The 20,751-nt window shown below is 40.9% G+C and overlaps 1 protein-coding gene across 1 annotated transcript in view; it reads left to right on the top strand.

Moving 5' to 3' along the window:
- The first annotated feature begins 9,779 nt into the window (after positions 1-9,779).
- The window catches only part of Apmap (adipocyte plasma membrane associated protein), a 50,101-nt gene continuing 39,129 nt past the window's right edge, over positions 9,780-20,751 (top strand). Inside the window, 1 exon segment of the mRNA XM_047539635.1 lies at positions 9,780-9,952. Within this exon segment, the coding sequence (XP_047395591.1) occupies positions 9,861-9,952 (92 nt within the window). The 5' untranslated portion in view covers positions 9,780-9,860.

Here is a 20,751-nt window from a genome sequence, read left to right as displayed (position 1 = left end):
CTACCAATTTATTTACTTTTCAGTGAGATGGCGGGGGGGCGGGTGGCGGATTCTCACTATGTTGCCCAGATTTTCCCCTAACTCCTGAACTCAAGTGATCCTCTTGCCTTAGCATCCTGAGAGCTGGGACCACATTTGAGTACTACCATGTCCAACTTCTATCCCCAATTTTTATAATGATCCCATTTGAGATGGAAAAAAATATGCAATCACTGGGGTGGAATGTTCTACACATACCCACTAGGTGAAGTTTACTGATCATGTTCAAATCAAGATTGTGTCATTCTTACTTTTATTGACAGTTTCTGAGTGACATATGTTAAAATCTCTCACTATGGTGTGGATTGCCTATGTTCGCCTTCTAGTTCAGTAAGTCTGCTCTGCAACTATATTTATATATTTATCTAACATAATTATATTTTCCTAATTGTTGTGTATTAGATGCTTTTTAAAATTGCATTAACTTCTTGATGAATTGACTCTTTTAATTTTTAAAAGGTATGCATCTTTTCTCTAAATATGCTTTTTCTTATCTTAAAGTATATTTTCTGTGTTATTCATCCCTGTGTCAAAATACCTGAGTAAATCAATTTAGAGAAGAAAAGATTAATTTTTGGTTCCATTTCGCAGGTTTCAGTCTGTAGTTTCTTGGTTCCATTGATTCTGGGTCTATGGTGAGGCAGAACAGGGAGCAAAGTTGTTCACCTCATGGTGGCCAGGAAGCAGAGAAGCAGAGAGAACAAGAGTAGGATCCCAAAACCACCTTTCAAAGTCATACCCTGATTACCTAATTCCTCCAAAGTTCCCACCTCCTAAAGTTTCTACCTTCTTCCAATAGTGCTACCAGCTGGGGACCATGCCTTCAACACATGAGTCTCTGGGAAACATTCCAGATCCAAACTCTAATATTCTGCCCCTGGCCCCAAAGATTCATGGCCCATTGCTAAATGCAGAATGCATCTGGTATATCTCCAAGAGTCCTCACAGTTTTAATAGTTCCAGCAATGCTTGAAAGTTCAAGTCCAAAGTCTCCTCTGAGACTGAAGGCCAACTCAGCTGTGAGCCCCTATAAAATAGTTATGCACTTCCAACATACAATGGTGGGACAAGGTACATGGTACACATTCTCATTCAAAAGGGAAGATAAGAAGTAGCAAAGAGGAACTGGACTAAAGCAAGACTGAAAGCCAGCAGGGCAAACATTAAATCCTGTAGCTTCATGTCTGACATCTTTGGCACTCAGTGGTGTGATGTGAGCTCCAAAAGGCTTGGGCAGCCCTGCCCCCAGAGTCTTGCAAGCAGTAGCCCCATGGTTACTCTCTTGGGCTGACTCTGTACACTGTCTGCAGCTTTCCTTATCAGATATTCCATGTTCTTGCCATCTTTAACTTCCTGAGGTCTCCACTGCAGTCCTTATCACATACTACCTGTCCTCATAGGCCTTCCTCTGAAACTCAGTGGAAGGTCTGTGACTCCACAACTCTCATATTCTTAATGCCTACAAAACCAGCACCATGATGCCAAGGTCTGCCACAGTGGGAGCAATGACTGGGCTTGCTTAGAACATGACTGCAGTGGCCTCTTGAGTGCCTGGCTGAACATGGAGAGATGAATCCTGGGGTAACAACTTCCTAGGCAGTAGGCCCCATGGGAGAAGGGCACAGAGGAACTTTCTCTCAAAGACTTTCAAACAAGTTCACACTTTTACACCCCTCAGCCTGTGATGGGTGGGGTCTGGTCAAATTCTGAAAGGTCTTCAAGGCAACTTTCCTATTGTCTTTGTACAAAGTATTTGGCTTCTTAATAGTGTTAATCACTTCAGCAACCACATTCTCCTTGGCTCCAATTTTAACAGGACTCCTTTTCTAATCAAACTGCAAGGTTGTTAAAATCTGCTCGAGATTTTGCTTCTAATTCTCAAGGTAAATCTGGCTAAATGCAGTCAGCAATACCCATGCTATTCTTGAATACTGTGCTGCCTTGAAATTTCCTGTCAGATGAATTAGTCATCATGTTTAAACTGCCTCAGACAAACCTCAAGGCATGGACAAAATGTAGACAGGTTCTTTGCCAGAATGTAACACAAATTGTCTCTAATCCAATTCCCAATAGAGTCCTTATTTTCATTGGAAACCTCGGCAGCAAAGTTTTTACTGTCTACATTCTATCAGCATTCAGGTCTTCTGAGCTCCCACCAGAATTGCCCATTAAGCTCTGCTTCTCATGGTGAGCTTCTCTAGCCTGCATATCTAAACTTACCCAAACTCTCCCACATGCCAGTTCCTGAATCACATGATTGGGTACAGTTATAGCAATAGTCCCACTTCTTGGTACCAATTTTCTGTAGTCAGCTTTCTATCACCATGACCAAATACCTGAGAAAACCAACTTGAGGATGAAATATTTATTTGGCTGAGAGTTTCAGAGTTTTCAATCCATGGTCACTGGGTTCCACTGATTTTGGGCCTGCATTGAGGCAGAACAACGCAGAAGGTGAGAAGGACATGGTAGAACAAAGCTGCTCACCTCAAGGCAACAAGAAAGGAGAGAAGAGGCTGGGGTTTCAATGCACCCTTCAAGGTGACACCCCTCCGTGACTTACTCCTTCAACAAGCCCTACCTCCTAAAGTTTCCACCACCTCCCAATATGCCACTAGTTGGAGACCAAGCCTTCAACACATGAGCCTTTGGGGAATAGTTTACATCAAACTACAATACATATCTTGTTGATATTAGTATAAGCCATATCTGCTTTCTTTTTGTTAGTGTTTGCATAGATTATTTTCCATTCATTTAAATTCTTTATTTTTATTTTTGGTACTGGGGATTGAACTCAGGGATACTTGATCACTGAGTCACTTCCCAAGCCCTGTTTTATATTTATTTAGAGATAGGGTCTCACTGAGTTGCTTAGTGCCTCACTAGCTGACTTCACCAAGGTCATGATTATCAGTATGTCAGATGCCACACCCCATCCATTCTTGATCATAATCTGTGTTCCCACTACCAAATCCCAGCCCTTCAGAGCCCCGTCCCAGATGGTGGGTACTTTACTGGGGTCTTAAGTCCTAGAAGTCCCTTCTATCCCTGAGCAGCTTCTTAGGTGTCACCTGAAGGCAGGCAGTCTCTCAGGTCCCGAGTGCAGAGTGGTGGTGATGATTCTCTAGGGTCTCTGATCTTAGGGACACTTGACTCAAGTCTCCTAAAGGTGCAATGCTGCATATATTTCTCTGTATCTTATTTCCTTTAAGCAGTGATGCTCACTTTGGCTTTAAAAATATCGGGGAAATTTTAAAACTCCCAAGCCCAAGCCACACGCTGTGGGATGCCGACTTTTCAGATGATTCCAATATACGTCAAAGTTAGCACAATTCTCTTAAAGTTCAGCACTCTGGGGTCAAACCGTCAACCACAGCCACAGCTCACATTGCCAGCTAGGCATTGGCCATATACAGTCCAAAGTTAAGCACAATTCTCTTAAAGTTCAGCACTCTGGGGTCAAACAGTCAACCACAGCCACAGCTCACAATTGCCAGCTAGAGCATTGGCCATTGCTGCCTGGCATACTCATTTCCTTTCCCTTTCCTGTAGTGCCTTGGAGTTCAGTAGCTGCCACTGTGAAGGCTGCAGCCCTCTTATTATAGGCTAACCACAAAGACAGCCCACCTGGCACAGGGGACTCCAGAGGAAGCCAACTGGAAAAGCAGAACTGGGGCATGGGGAATGGAAGGAGAAGATGATCTTTGATTTAGTGCTGTCTCTCTGGGATCTGAATGTTAAAAACAAAGAGTAGGACAAGAAAACTGTGCCTTTGGGAAAATGCAACAACTTAAAAATCAGTCAGTGGGTTCAGGAGGTCTTTCCTCTGAGTCCCTTGTGCTCCAGACTTGCTCCCTGTAAGGATTTAGGAGCTCAGCGCACCTGCTGGAATGAAAGTGAGTGTTCAGAGCTTGCCTTGTGCTTGCAGTCACACACTGGTAAACACTGCAAATGACATCAACAAATGACTGCTGCTGGAAACTACCTTTTTATTCACAGATCTTCCTCAGGTCTCACGTGGGTTGACAGCCCTTAAATCTGATATGTGCTATCTTGGTTCACACATATCAGAGCAGGGAATTATTTGTCTTCACCTACCCTGCTTTCTGGAGGGCAAGGAGTGAGGAAACAGAAATAACCCTGATTTCTACATGTGGGGTAAGGAGAAGGTTCACCATTTTGCTCAACTGTCCTGCTTCCTGTTTTCCCTTTTAAGAATATGGAGAGACTTTAGGGACACTCTGAACTTCTTTCCCTATTTTCCTGATTAGAGGTTATGTGGTCATCCTCCACATGGCCACAAGTGAGTCTCTAAGTTTGCATTTGGTTTTGTCACAGCGGCTGTTGCTGAACAAAGAGCTGTAGCTCCCATCGGTAGCAGTTTTTTTTTTTTCCAAATACTACAAAAAGCATTGGTTAGTGCCACTGGAACCCTGATTACAAGGTGCCAACTTACACCAAAAAAGATGACAAGCTGGAGGGCAAGAATCCTACTCTAAATCAGCCCAGAAGTAGAGAAGAGAATTGGATGTTGGCAGTCTTAGCACACTATTAATAAACCAGTAAGAACCTAAGGACTTTAAAAACCAGTTGAAGTAATGAGCATCACCAACTTCTCTTGCAAAAGGGTGAAATTTTCATGTTGAATGTCACCAATTGGGTAATCTTGAGTTTCCTAGTCCACACTTCTAGAAGTTTGGACCCAAAGTTCTGCCACATAGCTTTCTGGATAAACCAATACTGCTGGGACCAATTCCTATCCTAAAGGACATTACCTCACCCAAACCACAGGTCTTTTTATTATTGAGAGTCAAAGAAACATTGAACTTCCACAAGTGTGTGTAAGTTTGTTTAGCCAAAGAAAAAAAGAATGGTAATCATCAAAATGGGAAAGGATACTTTACTTTCAAGCAATGGTTTCTGGGATGTGATTAATGAGTGACTTGTGCCCATCATGAAAAGTCAGTATTGAGGGAACAGTGGTGCTGAATTCACTTTATAAAACATAACAAATATGGATATCCACAACACTGGTAGATGCTGGCTGCTAAAATGTCTTTCCTACTGAGTAACTCTTCCTATTGAGTCTGGGCTGACTTATAAATCTTCCCTAATAGGGCAATTAAGTCAATTTTCCCAGTCAGCCTATTTTTTAATCCTACTTCTAACCCACCTGCTTCATATGGGGACAAAAATACATATATTCAATGTGCCAGTTCTGCCCTGCCTACGCCTGCAAATCCTCATCAGCTCTGTGGTTTCCTGGAGGCCACAGGATCCTGTCCTCTAACACAAAACATTAGCCCAGTACCTTACTGACTGGGCACATCAGATCTTAGCCTAGGACTCTGGACTTGGATAAAGAGGACGTAGTCATAGGGTGTGGATTCTAGTGAAGAGCTAAGTTTGAGGTCATGCTCCTTTGCCATGGACATATCTTCAAGCAGAGGATGCCAACATGTCAGACAGGAGGTACTTAGGGGCAGCACAAACTCAGGGGCAGATATACAGGGACTATTTTCCTTAGTGAACAAGTAGCCTAGATGTAGGTGGTTGTTGGAAGTGGGGTCTGTAGCACCACTGACTTGGGCTTTTCTGCTCTCAGTGTGTTGTTTAGCCCCAAAGATGTATGCTCCAAGATCACTCAGGGGAAGGAGGGACAATCAGTTCCATTTGTCTTTTATATCAGAAAAAGTCAAGAGAACTACTAGATTCCTGTTTTCATTGCATGGCCAGAACCTTGCCTGTAGCTACATTAACTTCATCAACTGGCAAAGTGCAATCTGTATTTTCAAGTTATATAGTGGAGTTTGTGTGTGTGGGAGTCGGGGGTCAGTCATACAGAAGGGTTGCCAAGGAACATGGAGAGGATGTAGAGGCAAGACACCTGGAGGCGGGTGGGGTGGGGTGTGGACGATAGCAACTTTGCTTTGCTCCTGGTTCTATGAGGTATCCCAGCTTCTTTCAAGAAATTCTGTATCTCTTTCTCTGTCTTTTTTTTTATGCATATGGGAATTTAACCCCAGGGGTGCTCTACCACTGAGCTACAACCACAACCCTTTTATTTTGAGACAGTATCTCACTACGTTGTCCAGGCTGCCTGGAACTCCTGGGCTCAAGGATCCTCCTGCCTCAGCCTCAGAGTGACTGGGACTATAGATGACCACCACCATGTCATAAGTGGCTTTTGTGTGTGTCTGACTCTGGCAACCACATGATGTCTAAGATGTTTTCTTTGCTGTATACAAGCTCTTCTATGCTCTCTAACTTCACATTCTTTACTCTCCCACCTGAATTGAAATCAGTTTCCCGCGATGACACAACTTACCTTGAAATCTTTTCCCAGGGTAGCTGTGTTACAGAACTTTTGGGCAGAAAGGAGGGCTCAGCCCACTTCTTGCCCTTCTTTGCCCCTTACAGATTATTCTTCCTTGATCTCAGTAATCTTGAAGTCTACCTCCTTGTTTATCAACTTCAGGCATCCCACTCTTCCCACTTAGCTTGCCTCTTGTTCTTCCCTATCCCCCTGCCACCTGCCCACTATAATCTTATGTATTCAAGACTTGGTGTAGAGGTCACTTCCTCCAAGAGGCTTTCTCTGATCACTCCCACCTGATGGCACTTGCTCTCCCTTGAGGTCTCCTAGGTACACTGCTGTTCGGTAGCAAAGTTTTATAATGGCTATTAAGCTTCTTTAACTACCCTCCAAGATTATAACGCCCATGCAGGTTGGTTCACCTTAGTTCCCTTTGTTTGTCACAGCACTTGGTATTTGGCAGGCTTTCCAGAGATAACTGTGCAAAGTATTGAAACAGCATGGGATCAGGATAAAGCACTGGACTAGAAGTCAGGCTTGTTTCTAGTTTTAGCTCCAAGGCACACTGTTGGCGGCCTGCCCAGTGTCATATGCTCCTTCTTCCTTGCTGGCAAAGTTCTGATTTTGTTGAGACAAATGCTGTCCTGTGGGCCAGTGTTTCATTGGAAGTGAGCCTCATATTGAGTCCCAGGGTGGAAAGTGTTCTAACCTATTGGTTCTATCTCTCTCTCTCTCTCTTTTGTGATACTAGGGATTAAACCCAGGGGTGCTCTACTACTGAGCTACATCCCAGTCTATTTTTTTTTTTTTGAGACAGGGTCTGAGTTGCCCAGTCCAGGTTGGCTTTGAACTTCTAAACCTCCTGCCTCAGCCTCCTGAGTAGCTGGAATTACAAGCATGTGCTACCACCCTTGACACCCATCTAGCTCTTAGTGGTTCTCAACCAAGCAATTTTGTCCCTTAGGGGGCATCTGGCATTTTTGATTATTACAATGAGATATCTTTCTGTCATCTTAACATGCCTGAGAAAATCAGCAAACCACTTGCATCATGGTATGGATACAAAAAAGAGAAAGGGGAAGAGGCTGGGGTGAGGCCCCTCAAGGACATGTTCCTAATAATCAAAAGGTCTCCTACTAGGCCCCACCTTTTAAAGGTTCCAGTGCTTCCCAATATTGACACAAGCTGGGGACCAAGCCTTTCCCACATAGGTCTATGGGGTTTTAGATCCAAACTGTAGCACCCAACCAGGTGGGATGCTATTGGCATCTAGTGGATAGAGGCCAGGATGTTGTTAACATCCTACAATAGACAGGACAGGTCCCCTTCCACCTCCTCAATAAAGGATTATCTAATTCAAAATGCTAATAATGCTTATTTTGAGAAACTGATGTGACCATTCATAGTGGTCCCATCCCTCTGCCAATAACTGGCATGATGAGAAAGCAAAGTTGATCTGGTGGGCAGCTAGGCTGGAGGGTAGGGTGGGAAGACTGAGAACTGAAACAAGATACAACAAGCAAAGTGGACTTTGGCATGACTTGAAAACAGAAAAACTGTACTAAGCTGTGTTGTTCAACATAAAAGTTATCTAAGAGCACTTTAAAACCAAGTCATTATGACCTATGTGCTCTGAGATAAGACCATGAGTTCATTTCCCAGTTACTCTGCATGGACTCATGTGTTCCAGTGATAAGACCATTGCTCCTCCATTCACTCTCCTAGTTTATGAATTCTGACAAGACTATGACTAAGTCAAGCTCTGTGGCCCCATAAGTACCCTTCTATAACTCCCCACTTTTAAGGAACACCCCCATGTCCTCTGGTGCATTCCTTTGCCACTGCAATTTCAATAAACCCAACTTACTTTTTTTAGTGGATGTGTTCCTGGTTGGTTACTGGATTTTAACACTGTGTGTGGAATATAAATAACTACGATGCAGTAGGCTAATAGCTACAGTCAGGGTATGTTCAAAGTACTTTGAAACAGAAAGATGTTTACTTGGGAAATTGGGGTAAGGATTTTCAACAATGATATGTGAAGTGGGCTCTGAATGATAAGAATGGTAGTCTGGAGAGGTAAAAAAATATGTATGACAAGGAGGAATGAATAATATGATAAGGAAAGAGAGGCATAGAATTAGAAATGGCAGGCAATACTGAGTGTGCAAACCAGGGAATGCAGGGCAGGAAGGATAATCTCAACAGGCAGGAAGAGACCAGATCATATAGCACTTTGTTAAAACACCATCCCTGACGCAATAGCTCTCTCTACTGACTGCTTTCAACGACTTGGAATGAAGAAAAATGCTGCCAAGGTCTGGGATCTCTACAGAATGGAATTTGTATAAGAACTCTTCATTTCCCACAAGCCAGCTCTTTAACTCTGAATGAATATTGAACATTCCAGTGGAATTCTAGTGCCACCTAGTGCTGAAAAACAAGATGTCATGTTTGTTTCAGGAAAGCCTCCAAGAGTAATAAGGAAATTCCTAATCTTGCATTTTGAACATGCTTTCCCAGAGATGATTCCTAGTGCACTAGTTAACAAGACTTGGTTCTCGCTGTCTGAAAATACCTCTCACTGTTTTCCCTCCAAATCCATTCATTTTTAATCCCTTCCCCTGTCAAATGCTTTCTTCTCCTTTAAAGCAATTACTATCTGAGTGACTTGATTAAAATCATCTGTCCCATTAGTCTGATTTCTACTAGGGAGGGTCCTTGTTTGTGGTTTTCTCAACATCATCTTTCAATACCTGGGAATGTACCTAATATACTGTAGATAAATTAACCGATTCTTCATGTTTTCTTACACTTTGTAATTAGCGCCAATTTCTACTTATACCCTGCCTCGAGGGTAACACTTACAGAACCTTTATCAATTATATGTTATAACCTTCACAAGAACTCCTAACATTCATATCTGATATTAACCACAGAAAAACATTTTCTAGTCTAGATCTTTTCCGTTAACCACAACGGTTCAGCAAAGATGAAATAATTTTTAGGGGTTATTGCTCTCCAAGCACATGAACAATCTTTCTTTTACACTGCCTGTAAGAACCCAGTCTTCGTCGTTTAATAAACAGTGCCATTCTCTATTCGGACAAAACCCGCCAACACCTCAGTCCAGCGCTCGCCGAAGTGCATGGTGATTACTGGTGTAATCGTCACCGTCAGAAACTAGGTGAATGGAGGGCGGTAAGCGCTGCGGCTGGGCCAAGCGGGTCAATTTCGGGCCCTAGCGTCCAAGGTCGCAGACGCTAAGGTGGGTCAGAGCCTCCGCAGGCCTTGGTAGTTCGCTGGGTCTCGCGCGCCGGTAGCTCCGATTCTCTCCAAGAGCCAGAGCTAAATTTAGAAGTCGCCTGCTCCGGCGGCCGGATTGGTGGTCAGACTTACGTCATTTCCGTGCGCCACGGGGCGGGGGGAGCCGGGAGAGCTGGATTCGGAACCCGAGCTAGCTTAGTGCTCGGAGTGGTGCTGGCCGAGGTGGTGCGGTCGCATTATGAGCGAGGCGGACGGGCTGCGGCAGCGCCGGCCTCTGCGGCCGCAGGTAGTCACGGATGATGGCCCGGCTCCGGAGGCTAAGGACGGCAGGTAGGTCGGACCTCTAGACCTGGCGCGAGAACCAGGGCCGAGAGGACCGGAGTGACCCGATCCTCCTGGGCGACAGCGACTGCAATAACACCGACCTCGTAAATGCGATGCTAAAGCGCGTTGCAAGAGCCCTGTCTTTTAATCCCCACGCAAAATCATTTTACAGAGGAGGAAACAGGCTCTGATAAAACGGATGCATGTGTCAGGTCCTTCAGGCTTCGGGTGCAACCTGCGCCCCATCGCGGCGTTACTCCCCGACTCTCCGGATCCTCGCGCCGCACCTGCCTCTTTATGCTTCCATCTCCCAAGAGGCTGCATTCTCGCTTTCCTTCATTTCCTTCGCTGGTTCGCGCTTTCTTGCTGGCTCACCTGACAGCTGTGGCCCTGAGTCTTTCTGTTCCTTCTCACGCACTTTCTTGAAGGGAAGTCTGAAAAGATGCCGGGGTCCCATTTCGTGATGCAGTGAAGAGCTGCCCTCCACACCTACTCTTCTGCACCTGCCCTCCTCACACTGCTTGAACCCCGGTTCTCCTAGACAAGAAGTGACACTATGGACAATTTTTGTGAGAATTCAACCTGTAGGCTTTCCTGATGGGAATCGAAAAGAAAGGAAACTGTAGCTGTTGATCCCTAATAAAATTCCAGGCTTCTTGTTTTTGCTTCCTTTTCTAATTTTCCAGAATTTGAGTATGCTGTGTTTTGTTAGCTGAAGCTTGATCCTTAAACACAGCATTTAGTATAAATACTTAAAATTCACTTCAGTTTTATGTCCTGAAGTTTCATAATTTCATACTTTTGAATTTCTAGGGAGAAACAAGAGATTCTGTAGACCAAGTTCAGCCCATTCTGGGTTGCTTTTCCCTTGGGTTTCCAAGGACTTTCAGTGCTAAATCTGAGACAAGTGGACCCCTGCTTACTGTGGATATTGTAAATTAACTGGCTGCTGATGACTGAGGAGTATTTTAGAATAGACATGCAAGGACTGGTCCTGCTTTACAACAGAAACTATGAAAACAAGGCACTTTTATATGAGAAATGAAAGAGCAGCTGGCTCTGATGAGGCGCAGTGTGTTGAATGAAAAGTGAGCAGACAATACTCTAGGGCACTTGTTAGGTGAGCCCAACCCTCAGGATGACTGCTCTGACTTTCCTGGCCTCAGGGCAGAGGGGCAGACTTAATTAAATTGTTTTTTCAGGTTCTCTGTGGGGGATTTTCCTTAATGACAAGGCAAATTGGATGTTCCAAAGTCATCTTCTGCCACCTGATCTTTTCCAGAATGACTTTTACATATTACATATCAAGATATTTTCTTAATGGTCAGTTTGTTTCCTTATTTTTATTGTTCTCTTATTTGTTGATCTCTTTTCGTATGTATGTAATGGTTTCTTTCAAAATGAGTTTTTGTCACCCATTTTCCTTTCCACATTTGTTATTATGACATTATAGCTAATTTTCTTATTTTTTTGCCTGCAGTTCTATGTTTTTTGGGGTCATTTCTAGTAGTTTGTCTACTTATTTGCTTGATTACCTTAAATTTTGAGGGTTCAACATAAGTCAGGAAGGTCTTCTATATGGTGGGTGAATTAAAGAAATCTGAAGAAAGTAGAATATAAACTTAAAATAAACTTCATATGTGCCAAACAGAATAAAGGAAGCCTTGGAAGACATTAAATTAACAATGGAGGAAGAGCAATATGTTTTAGCAGTAGAAAGGATATTTATCAATTCTTTAGCAGTTTTCTTAGATCTTGGCCTGAAAGGTAGCTTTTGTTCTGCTTTATTGACAAGGTCATTGAAGTCTGAGTGAGGTAGTTTATATAAAGTAGAATAGAGTTAAAAGAGAAATGAAAGTGAATGAAGAGGATGGAACTGGCTGCTAGACAGTGATTGAGAAGCACATTTTAAGAATTATGCCAATATTTTGTGCTAAAGCTCTTGAGTTTCTGTTTGTGAGCTGTAAGGAGAATTTGATTGTGAAATCTTTCTATTCAATGTGGATGCTTAGATGAGCTAAGCACTTAACATACCAGTGCAAACTTATTTGTAATTATTATTTGGCATCAGTTTTCCCATATGCTATAGAAACGTTATTGAAAGAATAATTGTACACTGTGGAAGTATTCCTTCTCTTCAGGAATACAGTTCTGTCTAAGAAGAGAACTGTTTAATATAACTGTTTAGGAGTGAAGATGAGTACATTGAGATTTTAACATCTGTTTTTCAATAAACTCCTGTAGGCTTTTAGACTAATTATAAGTCTCTGCTAGGTCTATTTCCCTTTTTCCATTTTAAGATTGACAAGTAAGGAAAGCAATGTAAAGGAACAGATGGGGCAGTCATAAATTTGGGAATTCATGAGTAGTCAGAAGTCTGGAGTTCTCATTTACTTCTGCCTGGGTGTGTATTTTCCATATGGTTCTTTTAACTTGTCTCTTAATTTCTTAATTTTTTTTTCAAGGAAAAAATGCTGATTCCAGAAGATCTAATTTAAAGGAATGTAAAAATGAGCAAATTCAAGTTGTAGTCATTTAAAAAGCTCAAACTTGTTGCTGTTTTCCTTTCTCAGGTTCCAGGGATCACCTTGACACTCAAAAGTTGCTGGGATCCTATGGATTGGGGGCGAATAAGTTTTCCACAAAAACCACAGGTCAATTTTTGTCTCCCTAATCTCCTTGATGGACACATCAAGACTTCAGTCCACAATACAAGGCCCTGGTGCCTGGGGTACTGAGTTAGAGAACACCTTTCAGATTTGACTGATAAAATTGCAGAGGATTTTGTAAACTGTTGGCTAGGCCAACAGTTACTGTCAAAACATGTTGCATCATTGTGATTATGCTCTTGCCTTAGAGACTAGAAAATTTCAGGGTGCACATGTCCTCAAGAAGGTGAGCGTTACTCCAGGCTCTTGAGATAATGGGGTAAAAACAAATTGATTTCTCAGACTGCAGCTGGGAGTGAAAATGGATTGAGGTAGGTTGGTGTCCAAGTTTCAATAATGTGGGTACAGAGTCAGAGGGAGGCAAACTTGGAGAGAGGCTGGGGGGAATTGTAGTTGACTTTGAGTTTATGGGAACCAACAATGAGAACAGCTTGCCAGAAAGTTAATGACCTTGGACTACAATAAGTGCATTGCCCAAAGCAGGGACTGGAAGGGTACAGGAGCCACGTTGCCTCATTTACATAAACAAGCTAGCTCCATTCAAGTGCTCAGTAATACATACCATGACTAGTGGCTACCGTGTTCCATCAGCACAGGATAATGTTGCTCAGTAGTTTTATTTATATTGAAGCTACTGTTTATAAAACTTGGCCACATAACTGTTTAGTAGAGTTTGGATGATGATCAAGTGGGGGTGAGGAGGTGTTAAACTTTTACTGGGAAAGGAATTGGATAAAGTTAGTGGTGTCCAGCTGCACAGCAAGAACACTGATGGGAAAAAAGGGGCTCCAGGCTGTAGACCTCCAACCAGAATGTTCAGGTCTTACTTAAGGCTGCCCACATTGTTTATATGTAGGCCATCCAGGGGCTGCTACCTTTGGGAGCACTAGATCCAGTGACCTCTAAATTCTTCTGCTTTTTATACTCTGTGAATATTAGGGGAGTCACTGCTAGATCCCTGGCAATAGGGGACACACATCATTGACCCTGAACTTTTGGCCACCTTTCTACCTTTCTAGCTGTAAGCACTGTCATTTTCAATCCTGGCTGGACCTCCGGTTTTGGACATAATTGAACCTTTTATCATTATGTGAAGGTGCAGCCAGATACTTAAGCAAGTGTCACAAACAATCAGATTTCTAAATTAAGATTTTTAAAATGCAAGGTTCAGGGGTTGGATACCCTGGGTTCAATCCCTGGCAGACTTCCACACCCCCTGCAAAAAAAAAAAAAAAAAAAAAATATATATATATATATATATATATATATATATATATATATATAAAAGTTCAGTGTAGTAAAGAAGTAATATGAGTCTGAGACAAATGAGAATAATTTGTTTTGTTAGGTAAGGGAAAAAAATGTGCACTTGGTTGGATTGTCATTATTTGTTGTTATTTTGTTAATGATAGTTATAAGATGAAAGATTACACAGTGTGTCTTCCCTTTAGACCCTCAGGCTACGGTGGGATGAATGCTTATATCAGTTTCCTTTAAAAGACAGAATATCCTGTTAGATTCTGTATAGAACACCCTTGAGGTCAACACTCACAGCTGACAGCCAGAAATCTTCCCTCTGCACCTTTGAATGTGTTTGTGTTAGTCAGCTTTACTGCTACTGTGACATAATACCTGAGATAATCAACTTAAAGGAGGAAAAGTTTATTTTGGCTTATAGTTTCAGAGGTTTCAGTTCATGGTTGTGTGGTCTAATTGCTTTGGAGCCTGTGACAGGGCAGAACATCCTGGCAGAAGCATGTAGTAGAGGAAAACTGCCTTCCTCATGGCTGGGAAGTAAAGCAAGAGAGAGCTCACTTTTATAACAAAGCTCCTTCCCCCATGTTCATTAAGCTATGAGTCCATAAATAAGATTCATCTATTCATGAACTCATGCTCCAATTACCTCTCAAAGGCCCCACCTCTGAACACTGGGGACAAAGCCTTTAACACATGAGCTTTGGGGGATATTTAAGATCAACTGAGATCAAAACTGAGACACCTGTATTTGTCTCAGTTTTGGACTTTGCTTTTAAAAGAACCACTGTATCAAACGCCTTTTTGTCATTGTGTTTGTAACCAGCCCCACTTTATTGTATGGATACTTTGTTATTTATATTATGTTGAAAAACTTTAGGCTACTTTAAGAAAATCACTTTAGTTATAATGTTCCAGCTATGGTGTGGCAGTTTTCCTAGAAACATCATTAACTTTTTAAAAACATTTTTTAAATTGAGAAATAATATAAGACATAGTTCACCCATTTAAAATCTCAAATTCTGTGGTTTTTAGTTCAATCACAGTTTTCCAACAGTTATCACCATCTAAGTTTAGAATATTTTGATCACTCTTAACTATTTTTCTGTCAATTAAGATGAATTCATATGACATATAGTTAACCATTTTAAACCATACAATTTGGTGATATTTAGTGTATTCACAACATTGGGCAACTACCTGCTCTGTCTAGTTTCAAAACTTTTTCATCACCTAGTAAAACTTCTTGTACTCATTAAGTAATCACTAAGTTGCACTCAGTAGAAGAGGCCCTTCCCCTTTGCTCCCAGATGTCTTTCAGTGGCCAACTGCATAAATAAATTTTGGCACATCCATACAATGAAATATTCTTCCAACAGTAAAAGGAACAGTGTACTGATGACATTCTGCAACTTGGATGAACCTGGAAGATGTTACGCTGAGTGAAAGAAACCAGGTCACAAAAGGTTGCATATTGTGTGATTTCATTGATCTGAAGTATATAGAATAGGCACATTGCAGTGAACTTTCAAAGTTTTCAAATACTGATTCAGAGGGCTGTAGGTCCAGATATCATCTACCTTCTCTTCTTGTCCTTGGCTGGCAGTGTTGCTGATGATGACACAGACCTAGAGTCAGAGATGTCTCTCACTGGTGCTCTTGCAGTCCTTGCAGTGGGCCCCAGGTAATCCACTGGAGGCTTTCCCCATACTCTCCCTCATCAGTAAAGCAGGGAGATAAAAAATTCCATCTAGTTACTCACATAAAGCACATTGCATGGCATATTCTTATTTTTACTGTTTTTGTTCTTCCTTTTTTGATTGCTCTTACTCCTTTCCTTATTGTAGACCTCTTAGGTTGTATTAGCCTCCTGTCATGTCTGTCTAGTCTTACTTGATCTGTGCTAATTAGGCATTTTCATGTATCCTTATTGGTATGACTTGGTTGCATTAGAAGAAGGTTTGGGGGTTTGGACACAGGATTGGAAGGAGGGGGGTGACCTGACTTTTCCCTTACTGACTGTCTGTCTCTTCCAGTAACCTGGGCTCTCATGACCTCTTCTTGATTAGGTCTGTGGCATTTTATTTGAGTTTGTGGGAACTGGGCTGCCTGTTTTTCTACCTACTGGAAGGGATTAGGACTGTTGACTTGGCATTTTATCTGGCTAGGGGTTCAGGGTGTAGATTCTGACTGAACCGTATATGAGCAAAGAGAAGGAAGTTTGGGACAGAATTTTGGAAGGTTATCAAAAGGACAGATTAGAAATGTCAACGGGGAAAAAAGGTGGTTAGCTCTGCCCTCTTTGCCTGTCCTGCTCTGGAAGCAAAAATAGTAAGAAGAAACCGGGCCATACCTTCAATACTCTGCTCAGAAATGTCCTCAGCTAAGTGTTCAGTCTTGTCATTTACAAGTTCAACTTTTGTGCAGGCTAACATTCAGCCTAGCTTTCTACCACTATATTACAAGGTTCTAATTTCATACAGGTAATTCTGCTTTTCTCCCTTTCCTGCACATTCTCAACATCCTTCTAAGCCCTCATCAGCAGTGCCATTCTTGTCTACATTTCTAACACTCTGTTCCCTACAAGTTGGTCTTTAAGATGAGGTTATGTCTTTTTCTGCTATGTTTTTCACTTCTTTCTGAGACCTCACTAGCAGAATTTTAAAAATTTGTTCTTATACATGATAGTAGAATGTATTTTGACACATCATACATAAATGGAGTATAACTTCACTTTCTTCTGATTGTACATGATGTAGTATCACACCGGTTGTGTAGTCATATATGCACATAGGGTATTAATGCCTGATTCATTCTACTATCCTTCCTACCCCCATACCCCTTCCCCTCCCTGACCCCTTTAGCCTAATCCCTAACACCCCCCACCTATTGTGAATCAGTATCTGCATATAGAGGAAATCTTTGGCGTTTGATTTTTTGGGATTGACTTATTTTGCTTAGCATGATATTCTCCATCTCCATCCATTTACTGGCAAATGCCATAATTTTATTCTTCCTTAAGGCTGAGTAATATTCCATTGTGTATGTATGTGTGTGTATGTGTGTGTGTATATATATATATATATATATATATATATATATATATAATGTTTTCTATATCCGTTTATCTGTTGAAAGGCACCTAGGTTGATTCCATAGTTTAGCTATTGTGAGTTGAGCTTCACTAGCAGATTTTAAAAAAAATATTTTTTAGTTGTTGATGGAGCTTTATTTTATTTATTTTTAAAATTTATTTACATGGGCTGGGGAGTTAGCTCAGCTGGTAGAGTGCTTGCCTTGCAAGCACAAGGCCCTGAGTTCGATCCCCAGTACCACAAAAAAAAAAAAAAAAAAAAAAAAAAAAATTATTTACATGTGGTACTGAGAATCAAACCTAGTGCCTCACACATGCTAGGCAAGCGCTCTTCCACTGAGCTACAACCCTAGCCCTCAAGCAGAATTTTTAGATTCATATTTTCTACTAACAGTTTCTTCAAGGAAATCTAGGCATTTTCTAACCTTAAAAGTTCTCCTGTCCTTCACTATTAGCCCAATTCTAGAGCTACTTCCGCATTTTTAGGTTGCTGGAAATTAGTTTACTTAAAAAACTATATTCATTCTCTATGACTGCCTTAACAAATCACCACACACTTGGAGGTGTAAACAACACAAATTTTTATCTTCTGGTTCTGTGGGTCAGAAGTTGTGGACAGATCTTGCTGCATTAAAGTCAAGGTGACAGTAGGCCCGTGTTCCTCTCTGGAGACTCTGGGGAAGACTCTGTTTCCTGACCACTCATGCTGTTGGCAGAATCCCAACACCCTTCAGTTGTGCTGTCTAAAATGTCTGCAAGAGGGTACTATTATGAAAGGTGTTCCTCTTCTCTTCTATTGTCTTTCTTTCCCTTTGTCTTTTTCTCCACCTATCATAATTGAAACAGAAGGGTTTATTTTTGGTTTTACCCATTTATTAAATTCATACATATTCAGAACTGGGAAAGACATTGATATTTTCCTATTCAACACCACATTTCACAATGGGGAACTATGGAGTGAAGAAATCAGCCTGAAGTTGCTTATCTTGTAGTTGGGAAAGTAAGGATTGTTACCCACATCTCAACCTTTCTACACTATACTTGAAACAGAGGTAAGCATGTTTAAGTATCAGAAGATTGTCCTTCTGTCAAAATTCAAAGCACTGCTCTTAAATCTAGTCTGTTTTGTTAAGAATGAATCTTGATTTTTCTTCAACATTTTAAAATTTCTTTTTATTTTATTAAAATCTTTTTTATTTTTACAGACTGCACTTTGATTCATTGTACATAAATGGAATATGACTTTTCATTTCTATGGTTGTACACAATGTAGATTCACACTATTCATGTAATCGTACATATACATAGGGTAATACTGTCTGTTTCATTCTACTCTCTTTCTGTCCCCCACCCTCTCCCACCCCATTTTCTTCTACACCATCCAAAGTTCCTTCATTCTTCTCTTCCCCCTGCCATCCTCCCTCGTTATGTATTGTCATCTACTTATCAGAGAAAACATTCAACCTTTGGTTTTTTGGGCTTGGCCTATTTCACTTAGCATGACATTTTCCAGCTTCATCCATTTACCAGCAAATGCCATAATTTTATTTTTCTTTATGGCTGAGTAATATTCCATTGTTTGTATATACCACAGTTTCTTTATCCATTCAATTGAAGGGCATCTAGGTTGGTTCCACAATCTAGCTATTGTGAATTGAGCTGCTATGAACATTGATGTGGCTTCATCACTGTAGTATGCTGATTTTTAAGTCCTTTGGGTATAAACTGAGGAGTGGCATAGTTGGGTCAAATGGTGGGTTAATTCCAAGTTTTCTGAGGAATTTCCATACTGCCTTTCAGAGTGGCTGAACCAATTTGCAACTCCACCAGCAACGTATGAGTGTGCCTTTTCCCCACATCCACGCCAACACTTATTATTGCTTATGTTCTTGATAATAGCCATTCTAATTGGAGTTAGATGAAATCTTAGAGTGGTTTTAATTCGCATTTCTCTAATTACTAGGGATGATGAGCACTTTTTCATATATTTGTTGATCACCTGTATATCTTCTGTGAAGTGTCTGCCCATTTCCTTAGCCCATTTATAGATTGGGTTCTTTGCATTTTGGGTGTAAAGTTTTTTAAGTTTTTTGTAAACTTTGGAGATGAGTGCTCTGTCTGAAGTGTGTGTGGAAAAGATTTTCTCCACTCCGTAGGCTCTCTTTTCACATTGTTGATTGTTTCCTGTGCTGAGAAAAAACTTTTTAGTTTGAATCTATCCCATTTATTGATTCTTGCTTTTATTTCTTGCACTATGGGGGTCTTGTTATGGAAGTCTGGTCCTAAGCCAACGTGATGGAGATTCAGGCTTACTTTTTCTTCTGTTTGGTGAAGGGTCCCAGGCCTAATTCCTAGATCCTTGATCCATTTTGAGTTGAGTTTCGGACAGGGTGAGAGATAGGGGTTTAATTTCATTTTGCTGCATATGGATTTCTAATTTTCCCAGCACCATTTGTTGCAGAGGTATCTTTTCTCCATTGTAAGTTTTTGGCACCTTTGTCTAGTATGAGATAACTGTACTTATGTGGGTATGTCTCCATGACTTCTATCTTATTCCATTGGTCTACCTATTTTGGTGCCAATGCCATGACATTTTTTTACTATTACTCTACAGTAGAGTTTAAGGTCTGGTATTGTAATACCTCCTGCATCACTCTTCCTGCCCAGGATTGCTTTGGCTCTTCTGGGTCTTTTGTTCTTCCAGATGAATTTCATGATTGCTTTTTCTGTTTCTATGATAAATGTCATAGGGATTTTAATTGATATTGCGTTAAATCTGTATAGAGCCTTTGGAAGTATGGCCATTTTGATAATATTAATTCTGCCTATCCAAGAACATGGGAGACCTTTCCATCTTCTAAGATCTTCTTCAATTTCTTTCTTTAATGTTCTGTATTTTTCATTGTAGATAACTTTCACCTCTTTGGTTAGATTGATTTCCAGGTATTTATTTTTTTTGAGGTTATTGTGAATGGAGTTGTTTTCCTCATTTCCCTTTCAGATGTTCCATCACTTATGTATAAAAATACTTTAGATTTATGCATGTTGATTTTATATCTGGCTATTTTGCTGAATTCATTTATGAGATCTAGAAGTTTTCTGGTGGAGTTTTTTGGATCCTTTAAATAGAGAATCATGTCATCAGCAAATAGTAACAGCTTGAGTTCATCTTTTCCTATTCATATTCCTTTAATTTCTTTAGTCTGTCTAATTGCTCTGGCTAATAGTTTAAGGACAATGTTGAATAGAAGTGGTGAAAGAGGACATCCCTGTCTTGTTCCCATTTTTAAAGGGTATGCTTTCAGTTTTTCTCCATTAAGAGTGATGTTGGCCGTGGGCTTAGCATAAATAGCCTTTACAATGCTGAGGTATGTTCCTACTATCCTTATTTTTTCTAGTGTTTTGAGCATGAAGGCATGTTGTATTTTGTTGAACACTTTCTCTGTGTCGATTGAAATAACCATGTGATTCTTAAACTTAAGTCTATTGATGTGATGAATTACATTTATTGATTTCCAGATCTTGAACCCAACCTTGCATTCCCCGGATGAATCCCACTTGATCATGGTGCACTGTCTTCTTACTATGTTTTTGGATGTGGTTTGCCAGGATTTTGTTAAGGATTTTTGCATCTATATTCATCAAGGATATTGGTCTAAAATTTTCTTTCCTTGATGTGTCTTTGTCTGGTTTGGGTATGAGGGTGATATTAACTTCATAGAATGAGTTTGGTAGGATTCCTTCCTTTTCTATTTCCTGAATACTTTGAGAAGTATTGGAATGAGTTC

This window comes from Sciurus carolinensis, chromosome 2 (assembly GCF_902686445.1).
Source record: "Sciurus carolinensis chromosome 2, mSciCar1.2, whole genome shotgun sequence".
Lineage (NCBI taxonomy): Eukaryota > Metazoa > Chordata > Mammalia > Rodentia > Sciuridae > Sciurus > Sciurus carolinensis.
The sequence above is the reverse complement of the archived record's forward strand: the minus strand, read 5'-3'. Positions and strand labels throughout refer to the sequence as shown.